The 16,240-nt window shown below is 44.9% G+C and overlaps 3 protein-coding genes across 3 annotated transcripts; 2 read left to right on the top strand and 1 right to left on the bottom strand.

Moving 5' to 3' along the window:
- The first annotated feature begins 773 nt into the window (after nucleotides 1-773).
- On the top strand, nucleotides 774-2,121 carry LOC117585337 (high affinity copper uptake protein 1). Its single transcript, XM_034274776.1, has 2 exons — nucleotides 774-976; nucleotides 1,467-2,121. Exons 1-2 carry the CDS (start codon nucleotides 899-901, stop codon nucleotides 1,917-1,919), a joined length of 531 nt encoding a protein of 176 aa, XP_034130667.1. The 5' UTR covers nucleotides 774-898; the 3' UTR covers nucleotides 1,920-2,121.
- Nucleotides 2,122-2,266: 145 nt separating this feature from the next.
- On the bottom strand, nucleotides 2,267-15,024 carry LOC117585336 (paired box pox-meso protein). The gene is made up of 2 exons (XM_034274775.1): nucleotides 14,295-15,024; nucleotides 2,267-3,766 (listed from the first exon to the last, which is right to left on the bottom strand). The coding sequence occupies exons 1-2, from the start codon at nucleotides 14,302-14,304 to the stop codon at nucleotides 2,661-2,663; spliced, it is 1,116 nt and encodes a 371-aa protein (XP_034130666.1). The 5' UTR covers nucleotides 14,305-15,024; the 3' UTR covers nucleotides 2,267-2,660.
- LOC117585338 (actin cytoskeleton-regulatory complex protein pan1) lies at nucleotides 5,306-6,022 on the top strand. The gene is made up of 3 exons (XM_034274777.1): nucleotides 5,306-5,444; nucleotides 5,500-5,578; nucleotides 5,639-6,022. Exons 1-3 carry the CDS (start codon nucleotides 5,340-5,342, stop codon nucleotides 5,890-5,892), a joined length of 438 nt encoding a protein of 145 aa, XP_034130668.1. The 5' UTR covers nucleotides 5,306-5,339; the 3' UTR covers nucleotides 5,893-6,022.
- Nucleotides 15,025-16,240: the final 1,216 nt, after the last annotated feature.

Here is a 16,240-nt window from a genome sequence, read left to right as displayed (position 1 = left end):
AACCGGAGGCATTCGACACCAGTTAGAAATAAAACTCTTTAAAAGCCAAATGGGCCTAAGGAAGACAAACGGCAAAACCAGCGCACGACGGTTGCTATGTTGGCCAGTTGGCTACTGCCAATGTTCAATATGTACAGATGTAGGTGGGTGCGTATCAGCCGAGTACCATAAAGTTCTAACAGAAGAAGAAAGTCAAAAGTTTAAACACATTGAACAGGAGCAACAATTTGTTGGCCAAGAAAACAATTGATAATCTGAATTGCAATAAATGATTCTGCACTTAAGAATATTCCACAACCTTTGATACTGGACTAGCTCCATAAATCATATTATTTGGCATGGTGTATTTGGTGAGAAGGTACAGGAACATGAATGACCTTGATCTGTTGAAATGACAATTAGTGATAGATTACAAGATGTTGAAATGTTTTTGGTCCCCTCTTGTTTGTATTCCCCCCCCCCCCCCATTATAATCCTGTGGAAATTTGCAAAGATGCATCACAGATTATAATCCTTCTTTGTGTTTAATATCTTTATCTTTATCTCGTACTTATGTTTACATATCGAACATATTTAGCCATTACTCTTGCTCAATGTAAATACCCTCTAGGTGGGCTGGTGATATCGCCGCTTGCAACCTGCGCCCCGCTAGCAGTTGATAACGTACATTTCCCATTTCTCAGTGATAAGCGCACTTGCCTATCGTCTCGACGGGGATTAGGGTCGATTTTTCTTTAAAAAACAACTCACGACCATCGGGGGGCAACAGTCGCCGCTTCGCTCTCAGCTCACGAACAAGTGTGTTGCGGTTATCACTATAACCTGTCCAGTGTTCACAGCTTTCGGTTTTCCCCCCACATTGTGTTTTGTATTAATTATTAGTATCCAAATAAACAAGATGGATATGGATCACAATCACGATCACGATCATGGCTCAGACGACAGCGCAGCGAAGTCCTGCCCCATGATCATGGTGGTAAGTTACACAATCTGTTTGATTTCACATGTAAATGTTTACGTATTAAGGGAGAGAGTGATAATATAACAAACGAATTTCCAGTTTCGCCGTATGGGATTTAGCGACGAGAGCTGAGAGATCTGACAACAAGTTAAATTATCTATTTACTCACTCTTTGACTTACACTCGCGCACTTTTGTATGTAAACTGTACATATGGCGGTGTGCTCTCCGCTAGCTTTGCTCTCTCGTTTGTTTCTCTCCAGCTCTCTGCAAACAATAAGAAGCATAACAAAACACACGCTAAACAGGGTGTTACATTGGGTGGACAAGCACCATGAGATTAGTTTAGTAGGTCATAGATAGGGAATATGTATTTCGATATCATGTCAAATATATTATAAACAAAGTTGCTGTTCAGAGTTGTTGCTTGCGACACCCTGTACCTGTACCTGTTGTACTTTGCTAACCTGTGCTCTTTTCCTCTCCCTCTCTTTCTCTCTGAACAGTTCCATGCTGGACACTGCGAACGTATTTTGTGGCGTGGCTGGGTGGCTGCGACGGTGACAGAGTTCGTGCTCTCCGCCATAGCCATCTTTGTTGTTTCCTTTCTGTACGAGGCGCTGAAGTTCCTCCGCCAGCACTTGGCGCGCCGCGTGGCCCGTAAGGAGGCGGAACGCCTGGCCGACGAGCAGCGTCGGAAGAGCGACAATCCAAACGGTTCGGACACGCCCCTGGCCGAGCCCAGGGAGTTGAGCTATGGGCAACGCTTGCTGGACTCCTCGCACATTATTCAGTCGCTGCTGAATCTGCTGCAGATCGTTATATCCTACCTGCTCATGCTGATCTTCATGACCTTCAACTACTGGCTCTGCCTCGCTGTAGTGCTTGGCCTGGGTATTGGCTACTTCTTCTTTGGCTGGAACAAGAAGACACCCGACGAGAGCGAGTGCTGTCCCTAGGCGGTGGACAATGGTGTGGCCCTGAAGGATGGCAGGATTGGTTCATCATATCCGTGTTCTTTTATGTTATTGTTAAATATTGGAACCCGTCACTCCAGCTTAGGATTAGATGTACATATGCAGCAGTTAGCCCCATCCCGTCCCCAAGGCATTACCGCAGAGTAATTACAGAAATTGTCTAAAAATACAATTTTATTCGATAGTTACACTTGGTTTAATTATTATCATTATTATTATTACGATAACTACATTTAGTTGCTGTAATCGTAGCCATAAATTAGTCAACTAGTTTACTTAGTGAGCATATTGTACAAATAGTCGTTATGAGAACAAGAACCTATATAACACATACACTTCCATACATATCCCTTAATATATTTCGATTAACATTAACCATTCCGCAAATCCGAATTCAATACTTCAACATAAAGAGTTGCTTGCCGTTCATCTGACTAAATCCAACTCGAAACTCTAACAATCCAAGAAAGAAAAACAAACACAAAGAAAAATCTCCAAAATTACATGAAATTCGTATAGAAATATGGTCCCAATTGGCATCCAAAACTATCTGTCGGCACGTTGAAACTTCTCCCAAAAGTATGCACTGTAAAGGCAACGTTTTGCCGGCGAAAGTGTTCACTGGAACCGTCTCCGACAAGAGCTCTGCGTTTCGCACCCATAACCAACCCCCCAGCTCAAACAATGACTAATGGCCTCCGGCGAAGCTTTCCTGCTGAATCCTCATAAGCCCGTGGCTCCGGCAGCCATCATACCGCCGTGATGGTGATGATGGTGCATGCCTCCATTTTGAAAGTACATGTAGTAGTTGTAGGGCGTCTGTTGTCCACCCTCGCAGTCGAGCAGCGGTTGGCCCGCACTGGCTCCACCGGTCACCGGCGACGGGGTCATTGGCAGCGGCGACACTGTGTTGCCCATGCCAACGCCAACGCCAACGCCCACCTGGCAGCTGGCACGCAAGGCGACAGCCTGGTGGTGGGCCAGGATATCGCTGACAGAATGCGACGATGGCCAGTGGGCGGCTGCTGCGGCGGCGGCCACGCTGCGCAGCTGATGGGGATGCGTCTGACCGCCCGATCCCTGCGGTGGTGAGGGGCTGCCGCAGGAGACGGCCTTCATGCTGTACGCGGCGGCGGCACTGTACGGCTGATAGATGGAATTGTAGAGGTGGGCGTGGGCGTGGGCATGGGCGTGGACATGATGGGCGCTGGCCGCTGCCACGGCTGCCGTCTGATGATGATGGTGGTGATGATGCGGGGCGCCCGGGTGTGTGTTTCCCACATTCATGCCGTTGCCATTGCTGCCAAGCTGACTGGCACTGCCACCCACATTGCCGCTGCCGCCGCCCCCGCCGTTTCCGTTGCTGCTGTTTCCACTGCCCAATCCCGAGCCAGCCGATCCGCCCGGTGCATGGTGGTGCCCAATGCTGCCCAGCTTGTTGCGCAGGATGCGGGAAATGGAGCTAACGCTGGGCACATTCGTCTTGTCACAGATTCCCTCACTGAGCAGTCGATCCCGAATCTCCCAGGCAAAGATGCCCGGATCGCGCTGCTTCAGCTCGCGGATGTAGTTGACCACCTTGGGCGTGGTTACGCGCGGCTTGGAGCCTCCGATGGCGCCCGGCAGTATGGAGCCCGTCTCGTGGTAGCGCGCCAGTATCTTGGACACACAGCCATGACTCACCCGCAGCTGGCGGGAAATGTCACAGGGCCGGATGCCCAGCCGGGCCAGCTCCACGATCCGCATGCGCGTCGCATTCGGCAATGGTCGCCCATTGACAAAGACACCGCCCAGTTGGTTCACCTCGCCGTACTGCGGACACTGCGACTCTGCAACGAGATGGGAGAGCGAAAAGTGAGGGTTAGAGAGTTTAGCAAGGGAAACAGAAAAGTTACAGAGCGCAAGTCGAAGCTTGGATGCTCTTTAGGATATTTTCCGAATGGTCAGAGAATAATTATTAATTGCTGAAAGATATGTATCGATTTCATGTGCATAAAACGACAAAATTGATCATCAAGTTGTATCATAATCTCTTCCAAAATTCCCTGACATCTCCATGCCCCATCTTTAGGGTATAAACAAAGAGCAGTCCCTCGAATGGCAACCGAACAAAAGCACATTTGCCTCTAATTAGTTTCGCCTGCAAATAAGAGCGGTGAGGAGTTTGGGGAGCAGCAGCAGAAGCGAAGGGATTGGGGTTTGTCCGTTTCTTCTGCTGAAAAAATCGCCTGCTACCATTTGCTTCTTAGAACTGCGGATGTGGGTGTTTCGAGAATCGTACCACAGAATGTGGACTTGGAAAACACCATTCAAATGCAACGAACGTGCGGAAATGCAAAAGATTTTCCCCCTCTTTTAAGGCAGGTTAAACTGTGGACAGATCACCACCTAGGACGAAGTAGGTGAAAGAAAGGTCTTTGACTGCTCCAGAAAAGAAAAACAAAGGTTTTCAGTTAAATTATATCCAGAAAATAAAATCAACACACATCATTTGGATGCATCAGTCATGGCACCTGCCAGTAAAGCTCTGAAGCTGCGCTGCAGTTCCTATACAATTAGAGGCAACTGGAGGAAATGTTGCACATCTGCGCCGACTTCTTATTTCGAATTGTGTTTCACAGCAGCTACTTGCTGGCACAACACGTATTCGTGGTCCAGCGCCATAAAAATGGACCACAATAGGGCTCCGCTCCCGAGTTGCAAAAGAAAACAGGAAGGAACCGAACAAAGAAGGGACTTGGCAGTGGGCAGGGCAGGCAGTGCCCTGGTGTATCGACCCTCATTCAAGAAATCGAATGCAAAAGTACATTTCGCGACTTACAAGTCCATTGGCATGAAGGTATATCGTATTACAGTCTGAATTGCCAGCCACGCAGACACTTGTTGCCAACACCCCCACAACTTGGACTAACGATCCGACAGACAGTTTCAAATTTCATGTACTTTATGGTTATGGATTTGCGCACTTGTCAATTGCAGTTCGATGATCATTGCCAGGCACTTGCACTTGCGGGCTAACCCCACCAGACAAATGGGCCAGACGAACGTGCAGCTGCATAAATACGAAACAAATAGTCCGAAATAGCCGGTATCTCCCCACATAAAAGGTGATTGTTCATGTTGAGAGAGCATTACGGGGAGATAAATAAAGAATAACTCGACTATGGGATGCCGTGTAATCATTTGAAACAGATGTGATTATCAACTATCAAACTAAATCGGAAGCGATCCAAGTAATTTCTTACTCTCAAGCAAATATAATTAAAATTCTGTTGGAATCTCCTGACAATATTCCTTTGGCAGTGGTCCAAGATGCTCAACCAACATTCATGCATTTGTGTGCCATTTATCGCACTATATAAACCAGTCTCTCAGCTATATTGGCAGTCAGTCAAAGTTAGAATGTCAACTAGAAGTGAACTTGTTTTAATACTCGGCCTCTGCCTGCTCCTCAATTTGCTGGGCACTCATGCCCGACCAGAGCCAGAGCAGAGTCCTGCCAAAACGGTAAGCAGCTAATGAAACATTCTATTCCACTTAAATTAATAATTTGTAATTTTAGAAACGCGGATCGTACGACTGGTTTTCTAGCATTTTGTCAGACTACTTTGATGACAGCGACAGCGACTCGGAGGAGATCCGTAAGTTATTTTTGAGTTTGTTCTACTGATTTCAGTTGATTTATTTATGTCTAATTTCAGTGATTTGTCGCAACTGTACGGTTATAGTCGGGCAAAAGGATCCGAATCAAACTGCTGAGACAACTGCTGCACCAGTGGCTCCTACTGCTGCAGCTCCAACTGCTGCTCCTGGCGCTCCACCTGTAGCTCCACCGGTCGCTAATCCTCCGGCTGCTCCGGCTGCCCCTTCTGCTCCTCCTGCTTCTCCAGCAGCTCCGGCGCCAGCCACTGGAGATGCCACAACAGCAGTTCCGGCGGGAGCCCCTGCAGGATAGTTTTTCCAATCCGTTCTCTGCCACATAAGTATCATCCATCTATCCATGGGTTTGAACACAGGATTCGGTATACGACTTTATTTATGACATGAATAAAACTTTTGTTCTCGGTGCAAAATCGCTTCACGAACTCCCACAGATATTTGCACCAATCTCGGATACTTGGATTACTCCCCGCCGCTTGCACATATCTCACGAGTTTGAGATACAATTGTAGTGACATAAGTCACAACAAATCGGCTGGCACTCGCCACAGACCCACACGCATTGCGGCGTCTGGCGAGTGGATGGGGCTCTCCCACATCCACTTCCAGTTCCATTCGGGGACCAAGTCAGTGGTTTTATTTTGTGTTTGGTCTTTGAACATTCGGGACGACAGGAGCCAGGGCATTTTCCCATTTTTCCCCCAGTGACAGCGACAGTATGCCGGTGGCAAAAATGTGATATCGCGGCAGCCCCCAGCTTGACATTATGTTTGACATTTGTAATCTTGTGATCGTTAATTATTTTCGAATTGAGTTACAAACATAGAGGGTCTCGGGCTCGGCTCCTGCTCCGAGTCTCTGGAGTCTGCAGCGGAGTATCCAGCGCCAGAGCCACCAAGGGATGAAGCAACGTCAAAGATCACACATACGACAAATGCGCTACCTATAGGATGGAGCAGCAAATGCGAGGCATCTTCACAGATTTACACATTGGCTGCACTCTTTTTGTACTCCTTACAAATGGCAGTGCCGAAGGGCATATAAGACTGTTGAAGGAGAGAAGTTTAAGCAAAGAACTTGGAGCTAAAGGATTTGATCATTTACAACCTTCAAATAACTTGCTAACGCAGCTATGGACACCAAAGTATATGTCAATGGATATCCTTTAGTCCGTACATCTGCGCCCCCGTGCATCCCATAAATTGTTGTACTTCTGTTCTCCATTGTCTGTCTGTTTTTTCCGATTTTCTTCTGCTGTGTTGTCGTTGTCGTTGTCGTTGTCGACAAAAAGTATTCGAAATATGTTCAATGAGGGCTGCAATTTGTTTGTTCTCTTCGTGAACATTATCTCCGAGTGCTTGACTTTTGTGCTAAACGTTCATAAATTTGTCTCAACAAATATCTTCTAGTTGTCGAGCCACCAAATGAGCTATGTACATGGAGGATCCTCTTGTTTTTTGTGTCTTTGCTTGGATCTATTGGTGGAGATTGTTGTGCTGCGTTGTTTTAATGGCTTTTCAAATACGCATGACATCAATTTTGGGCAATTATGGAAGATTAATGGAAGCCAAAGTTGAGCACTTGGAGTTTAATTATGATATTTGAGTTATTCCGAGCGACTACCGATAAGAATAGAACCGAAAAATTGGAACTGGAATGGACCATCGGTTGTGTTGTGTTTTGTTGTGTGACTTGCTAGGTAAAAAAGTTTGAAAATCGCCACCACATCACCCTCAATGATGATCGCTGCATCATTGCTGTGTGCTGTGTGTTGATTTCCCCTTCCCCTGTGATTTATGACCGCCAATGCCAATCGACATCCGGCCTGCTCCGAGCCAGAATAAAATGTACTCTCCCGCACATGCAAATTAGTCACGTATTCCCTATTAGAGCAACACATCGATTCCATTCCCCTCGGGCTCTGGATGCTGATGATGAGTCAAAAGTAGCTGGCAAACATTTTGCAACGTGCCGTGCCCAGTCTCCAAAACATATTTGATTAATGAGCGATGATGCTAGTTGCAGTTGCAGTTCCACAGTCTCATTCCCATTCCTAACTTAGAACCCTTCTCGGAGGGATTCGTTGCACAAGTGCAAGTGCAACATTTTGTTGACCCTTTGGAGTGGTGATGGATACGTCGGCACTGATTGTTGGTCTTATTAGAGGTGCAAACATGCCACCGTCGTTGAACGTTGAACGATCTTCGTGCGTCGGTCACGATCAGAGGCGATTCAGGTGCATCCCAGGTCGCCGTTGAGATGTTTGCTTGTTTGCTCGCCATCGGGAACGAAGAACCTTCGAACGCTAAAAGATATTTTGTTTGTTTAATTTCGAGTTAAGCCGCTGATCATTTAGAACAGCAGCAGCTACCAGGAGCGGCAGCGTACTACTTTATATCTAATGAGGACCCTTTCCGACTTTCCGGCTTTCCGACTTTCCACTAGTCAGCGACTTAGTCAAGGCAAACACTCATGCCTACAAAATCGTTGCCTGATCCGATCCGATACGATCCAATCCGATCTGGAGTCGAGGCTGAGCAGCAGCAGCAGCCGCTTCTGTTAATGAAAGGCAAACAGCTACAAAAATGTGAAGAGGTCTGGCAAACAGCTTAAAAAATCATAAACTCTGAAACGAAATGGAGATGCATATGGCCGTGCCCTTGCCTCGAACAGCCCTGGAACCTATTCCGGTAAATATTTGCCCATGGATTTTCCTCTCCGTTCCGTTGTCCTTACGGATGCCAGCGGAAATTCGAAACGTATTCGGTAGCTGCTGTCTGATGCTTCTGAGTTCTGTATCTGTGTGTGTGTTTTTTTTGGTGGTACAAATGGCTTACAAATGGCTCTATTTGCCATGAAATTTTATACTTTTACATAGCCTGGTCGTCACGCTTGACTCCTAGAGATCGCGGGTGGGTTAAGGGTTCGTATCGGTATCCTCCCCGCACTGCATGCCATAAAAAGCTCAATTAAAATTGTCTATAAGGCAACATTATAATTCATAAATTCTGGGAAATTGCCGAATACAATGGTCGGTCATTGTTTCCACTGCCACTCCACAAACGATAAACAAATTACATACAAAATGCTACCAACGACCCAATCCATAAAGAAATGTTTGTCCGTTCATTTCCCTTTCATTTTCTTGGAAATTTCTCAACACTTGCGCTTTTTGACAAACGAATGCCGACGGCACTTAAAATTGTAAATTGCCATTTTTCGACTCCTTTTATAAATTATTAAAATATCATTAAAGTATTCACAAAAAGTCACTGATGCGCGTAAATCCAATTACGGGAGCAATTAACAAATGTTAACTAACTAGAACTAATTAAAAATAATATTTTGCTAAACAAAATGGACGAAGCGGCAAAGAAAAAACGAAACTAAATTGCTAAAAAATAGATTTACGAGTATGTGATTACAGTGTGGACTGCAATGGGATTTTTTCCAACTTTAAAACTATTTTTTAATGATTTATTTTCGATAAGAGTAGGGAGAAGCTATCCAAGAGAATAGTCAGAGAGACATATGTAAATAAAATCCTGGCTTCCTTTTACTTGACTTTACTGTAGATCGATTATTCTGAATTTGTTTTTAGCAATGCATTTTCTTATCGTTTCGGAATGATGCGAAATAATGATCTGGCAATAAACGAGATTGCATCGTCCTCTTCCTGCTTGTCTGGTTGATAAGCTGGAACTAAAAGTGCACTGAAATAAATGTACTCGTACACACTCGTATTCGTAATTTGATTTGATTCGAATGATGTGGAGATTATTTCATTTAGAAATTATTTGCTGGCGAGCACAAATTTGATGTCAAATGTCGAGAGGCAATGAACTTATTTTCTGCCTAATTGAATTTAACAAATTCCAACATATCAAATTGATAAGAAATTCTGTTTATGCGATCATTCAAATACATTGTAAGATTTATGAGACACATTTTGAAGTGATTGCATGGGCAAAAAGAACCCTCGATGACAACAATACTTTTCGGGCATTTTGTTGTGTTTCAACAATAAATAAACATTTCAAATCAAATTAATAAGCGACCCGTCAATTAACACGTTTTCACGTCAAGCCATGCGTTCTGAGAAAATGGCCCACTTAATTGTATTAAATCGTAGAAAACTCTGAGTAATTGTCTAAATATTCACAACATTAACTGAAGGGAAACAAATAAAATAAATAATACAATACAATATCAAAATGGCTGCCAATTTGGATTGTGTTTGTGTGTGTGTGTGTTTTAATTCGTTGTGGGACCAAATGGAATATAAATTTGGCATGAAATTATGTTTTTGATATTGAGGGCAATATTTTTTCGGGCTGTATGTTTGGTGTTTGATCCAATCTGTTGGCGGATGGAACGCCCCAAAACGTTACAAAAACGCGACAAAGTTTGAAACAGCTTAAAACGAATTTTGTATGCACTAAAAGTTCTTGATCTTTGATTCCATCACAAGTTTCATAACCCATAACCCATACCCTCCCCGATAGGGTATTCAAGTGCATGGCAAATTGAATTTCCTTTTTGAATACTGTACAATTTCTGGGTTTATGCACATGTGCATGTGGTGCGGCCTGTTCCCATAAATCTTTGGGTCTTGGCAAGCGGTTCCTTCTCCTTCGGCAGACCCAGTGGCAGCCCCAGTGGCAAGGCAGGTTGATTGACAGAGCGCCGCCTGGGGAGGCGATGGGGAGATGCCGCTTCATATATGTTTAATTTGTGTGATTTTCTTTTTATGAAATTTATATGCATTCGCATTTGCAGAAAAAATTAATTTAACAACTCAGTTGAGTTGTGCTGAGGCTCGGCAATTGCATTGCGTATACGCCGCGTGGCCCCTGTCCCCATATGCATACAAATGTATGTAAATATTTTGTAAACATTCATACATAGTTGCAGACTTTGTTGGGTTCTTTCTGAGACATATAAATAGCACCCTTTAAAAGCAGTCTTCATTCCAATTTTGTTATTTATTTTAGTTTTATTTTGTTCCTTTCATTTATATACTAACTATGAGCAGCACTTGTCGACAATTTCGCATTCGGAGCGTTGCACAATTTGCCGCACAATCGCATTTATTTATCAGTAAATTTCACAGAGTCGCCCAGCCAGGGAGAAAGAGGAAGCAGAAGTATTCCCCTGTCTCTTCTTGAACTGCTGGCAATGCCATTTTCCATCTTAATCTGCAAAAGTTCAATTTCAAGTGTTATCAATGCAAAAGAGATCGCTATTTGTTTACACAACATCGATCGATGCTGTTTCCCCATGCAAATGAACATTAAGGAACAAGCTGAGAGAAGGAATTTCCCTTGTTAATTTAGTCCCCTGAGATTATATTGACTGGTATTAAATCCATAATAAATAGACTGCATTAATGGTCAATTTCCAACATTTAGTCATTATTCTTCCCATATCGATGAGCATTTTCTGGGTCTCGATAATGCTCAATGGTTCATAGTACATAGTATATACATATTACATACATAAATCACCGTCTGTAAAGATCTGCTGTTCACATTTCGAGTTTCCTGACTAACAATGCTAGGCGGATCAAGTGCAAGTGCCTCAAATTATAAATGAAAGTCATAAAATAGGCGCCCTGTGCTGCGAGCTGCGAGCTGCGAGCTCCGTGCTCCGGCAAGTGGGAATCAAAAGTACATAAAGCTAAATAGATTCCTTCAGCGTCAACAGCATTGTCTGTCAACAGAAATTAATGAGTCCATAAATCACGGCAGCCACCACAAAGATACGAGCAGCGCAGCGCACCGCCCAGAGCCCTTCTCCGGAGCTGATCGCAAAATGGGAGTCTAGGAAATATGACGGCTGCTCCTCAGTGCTAAGGGAATGTCGAGAAAGGGGTGGCACCCAACAAAGACATGTCGCGGTGACTTCAATTACGCGTACCAAGAATGTGGACAATGCGAGCCGAGCGCATAGCCGAAATGTACGACAGAAGATAGAAGCCACAAATCGAAAACTCGTACATCCATCCAACAGATCCGACCAATCATTGGCAATGTACTAGAACCGACACCGACACACACAACTCCCTGGCATGGCTCCCGGGGCCCCGGACAGGGACGAGTACGGTTCGGGTTCGCTGGCATTCGAGCAATGTGCAACGCCCGTCGCTGACAGCGGCAAGATGCATAAATCTAGCCATGTGTTCTGCAGCTCGCCCACTCTTGACTTCTCTTGACACTGCCTCTGACTTTAGACTCTGGACGATGGGAAGTGCAGTTGGAGTCTATGAGTATTTATGTGGTACTCCTAGTGCAGTTCCGGTTGTGGCTGCAACCCCGCGGGAATTGACACAGGCCACCAAGGGGTTAGGGTTCACATCCAGATGTTGTTCTTATTGATGAGCTTCCATTCATTATCCCGCGAACACGTGCCCCCCCAGCACCAGCGATTAGAAACTCATTAAATTTATGATAATGAGTGGTTTTGCTCCTCAACCACAGTGTGTGCATTGCACACTTGTCAAATGTCAAAGGAGCGATCCTTGGGGAGAAAGAAATGTATTTGCAGCTGAGGCAAGTTCTTAGGGATCTGAAACTATTAAATTATGTAGGGGAAACTTGGAAAATTTCTTCAAATTTAGGAAGGAATAACAGAAGGAACAAGCTTTCGGAGAAAAATCTTTGCATTTAAAATTGTCCCGAAGTTGCGAATTATAATTTCCAAAGTCGTAAGTCGCTTAATGAAAGAGTTTCGCATCAGTTGACGGGGAAGTGATTTAATTATGGAACTCTGGGGGGAAACGACACCGACAATGGCGACGCCACACAATCACGCGGGGTCACTGAAGCGTTGTCCCAAACTTGAGTTGCAATCAGCTGGAGGAAGCCGCAGGTTGGGCTTTTATAATGCTCCGTTCCCGTACCCGTACCCGTTCCCGTTCCCGTTCCCGTTCCCGTACCCTACCTCCGCTCTGTCTCTGCTCCTGTGCCACCCGTAAATAAGTACATATGTATACTCTTCCATTAAGGCGTGTACACATTGACGCGACGTGCATCTCAAGTGTTTGCCTGCATTTTGTGACCATCATAGTACCAGTGCGAGACTCTGGCCTGTGGCTGCGTCTACATCTTCGTCTGGTCTGGTCTGGCCTGGGGTCTACGTCTTTTGTTTTACTGCCCATTTCTGTGATTTTAGCATCTCGCATCGGCACTGTCGGTTGTCGGTCGTTGGTCGTCGGTGTTTTGTGGGCTTTTCATGTTTAGCTACCGAAGTAGATGGCTACCGGTGGCCGTTAGTCACGCACTTGTGCATCTTCATAGCCACCGCAACGGCGACTCTCCCGTCTCTCCATCTTCGTCTACGTCTCTGCGCCTCCTTCTGCATCTTCGTCGACGTCTGCAGCCGTGCAAACAAAGCGGCCAGCAGGCGCGTACAAACAAAATGTCAAAACATCGAAAGCAAGTCATTAATGGACCAAAGTGCGGGACTTTGCGACCTTTTTTGTTGTCTTCCTGTCCCAAGCATGTTTTATTATTTCCAATAATTTTTACTACCATTGTGGGTTGAATATATGGAATATGCTTCTGAATTAAAATAGAGGGGAAACAGATAAACATATAAAATCTAATCAGTAATAGAAAGAATTTCTAAATTAAATGAACCAAAGATCTCCTCCGTAAATACTTACAGCAGGGAATCAGAACTACAGATTACTTTGACTAACCAAAAAGGATAATAGATAGATCCATATTTTAACAATGGATTGACCAAACAGTCCCTTAAAACAGTGTCTCTACTGATCGTACAATCGTAACTTTCAACTGGGAAAATTGTAGGACTTGTTTCCAATGTACATATGTATATTAATCGAATTTAAAGTCTATCCTCAAGTCAGATAGTTAGAGGACTCTTTAGAAATTTAAAAAAATTTGTCATTTAATCGCTTGCATTCCATTTTTCCTACCTTCACCAACTAATTCCAATGATGATTCCATCTTTTACATTTCGCGAAAGTTAACCATGTTTAACCACTATTAACCAATATATTTACAGCCCTAAGGAAACCAACGCATGCCAAATTATTCAATTTCACAGCGTTTTGTCAATACATCTTTGGGGTAGCTCAAAGCAAATCTTTACACACATTTCTCATTTATTTTCGGGCCAATGGGTTGGAGTTTTCGGTGGTTTTGTTTTCTGGCCCAAAGCACATGGACAAACAGAGACACGGACACTTGCAGACAAAGTGAAGACCGCACGACAAAAGGCACAAACATTACAACGATCATTAGTTAAATTAGAAGGCATGTGCATGGGTATGGGCAAGGGCATGGATAGGGGCATGGAGCTGGGTGACCATCTTCGATGGCAAACACGAGTCGCGGCTACCGCGAGGCTGTCGATCATGCGCGGCCAGCGACGGCAACCTTTTGAAACGACAAAATCATAAGCAAACACTTGTCCCCTCTTGGCCTGGCCCAAAAAGGGCAAAGGGAGTGAGTGGAATACCTCAATCGATGGCGGGGAGGAAGCCGAGTTGAGCTCCATCAGGACCTGGGACTCGGATCACTTTGTTGGCAAAACACTTGAGTTGACGATTTGAGTGGCTGTGTAGGATTAACCAGGGAGATCTTCATTGCCGTCGGCACCTTACACATGTAGATCGATCGAGGCCAGTACTGGATATTGGATATATTGAATGTAGGGGCTGACACCTACCTGGGTCCATGTCGGGCGGCGTTAGTTGACTGAAGAACTCCACAATTGCTTCGTTGGTTACCGGCTGTTGATTTTGCTCTTCCACCGCTACTCTTTCTCCGCCAACTTTCTCTGCCCCTGCGACGGAGATTCAATTTGCACACTGCGCGAAATGGAGGGAGGAATAGATGTTTTGGGACTGGAACTGGGGCTGCGGAGCAAGCAGAGCTGTTGACTAGTCGTTAACTTTTCGCACTTGCCACTTGGCTATAATGTTAGTTTCAATTAAGGCATGAAATTTGTATACAAATTGGCGCCAGTTGGTGCTGGAGCACTGGTGCCCGGTTACGTTTCGATCGCCACTTTGCGACGGGGCGTCTGAGTTGTTGAACCAAAACTGAGATCTGATTAGCACATTTTCGGGCCAAACGATCTGGGTTTCTGATAATTATCACGCACTTATCCACACCTTATCGTAAATGGTTGGGGCTGGGGGACATACACTTTGATCTTTGTTGGCAGTTGGACCTCCCGCGCGACCAGATCGATCGATCATTCCATGGAGATAGACACTCGCGATTTGCTCAGATTCGTTTAATCCGCATCCACTGATCCGTGCGCGCGCTTCTCGTCTCGACTCGTCTCTCTCTTTACCGTGCGAATCTCTGCCGCGCTCTCTGCCACTCTTGTGTTGTTGGTCGTCACCCGTGTCTGCTGCGACTAATGTGGCTGCCACTGTTGCCCGAACGAGCAGCGATCGTGTGTCCATCAATCCACTTCTACATCCACAGTCGCAGTAGCAGCCACATCCACAGCGTCGACGCAGCATCCGCAGATTCTCTCTCTCTCTCTGTCTTTCTCTCTGCCTCTCTTTATCTCGCTCTCTGTCCCACTGCCGTCTCTCATGCTCTCCTACACTCACACACACACACACACACACGGAGGAGGGCGGTCGATCGGCTTGTATTTGTTGGCTTTAATGGCGATGATCGCGTGTGTGTGGGTCAATGGGTGTGTGCATCTGTGTGTGGGAAAATAAGAAAAATGAAGAATGTCGCTCCACACCCAGGACCGCTACGAGGTTGGGCCCTAGGGTTATGGGTAGCTAAATATATTTGCATTTAGTGATGGGATTATTCAATTATCTTCATAGGTACAATCATTCGGACAATAAATATATGTAGCTAAAAGTTTTTTATGTACTAAGATAAACGAAATATACGGAATGACTTTAATTTAAATATTAAATATTTTAAATGTACACAAGTTTATTTCATTTCAAATGAATATTTCTATTATGTTTTAATTCCATTTTAATATTTAATGTAAAGTAAAGTATAATGTTGTATATGTAATGTATATTTAAAATAATAATAATTCATCATTCATCAAAAAATACAGCAGGCACAACAAACAACTCAAAATATCAACAGCAAAGTTAACTATTTCATTTTTTGGGCGAGTCCACTTGACTAGGCTGTTTCCTTGTTGTTTGTAAGCATGCTCCCCCCGTCACAGCGCCCAAACACGCACCACAGCCGCTCCTGAAACTGCGCATCTGTGTTTGTGTGGGTAAGTGTGTTGGCTGTGTATCTGGCAGTATCGTATCGTCTGAGTATCTTGGCTGCGCACGAGTACGCAGTCAGTCAGTCAGTTAGGTTGGCTGGCTTCCCTCTCTCTCTCTCTCTCTCACTCTTGCGGACACACGCAACCGGGCGGAGTTAATTCCTGAATGCTTGAATGGCCAATCTGAAGCAAGTAAGCGTATCCGTATCCGAGCGATGTCATGACTTTTTAGTGTCACACATATGGAGATATGGGGGCGGGGCTGTGGGAATCTCATTCGGGCGTTCTCGATCTTGTGCATCTATTTTTGGTTCATTAACACAGTCATATCACTAATAAAGCGACGGTAACAACCCCCATACGGATGTGGCAGCGTCTCCTTTCTCCTTGCTCCTGCTGGC

Source organism: Drosophila guanche, unplaced genomic scaffold (genome assembly GCF_900245975.1).
Source record: "Drosophila guanche unplaced genomic scaffold, DGUA_6, whole genome shotgun sequence".
Classification (NCBI taxonomy): Eukaryota; Metazoa; Arthropoda; class Insecta; order Diptera; family Drosophilidae; genus Drosophila; species Drosophila guanche.
The sequence above is the reverse complement of the archived record's forward strand: the minus strand, read 5'-3'. Positions and strand labels throughout refer to the sequence as shown.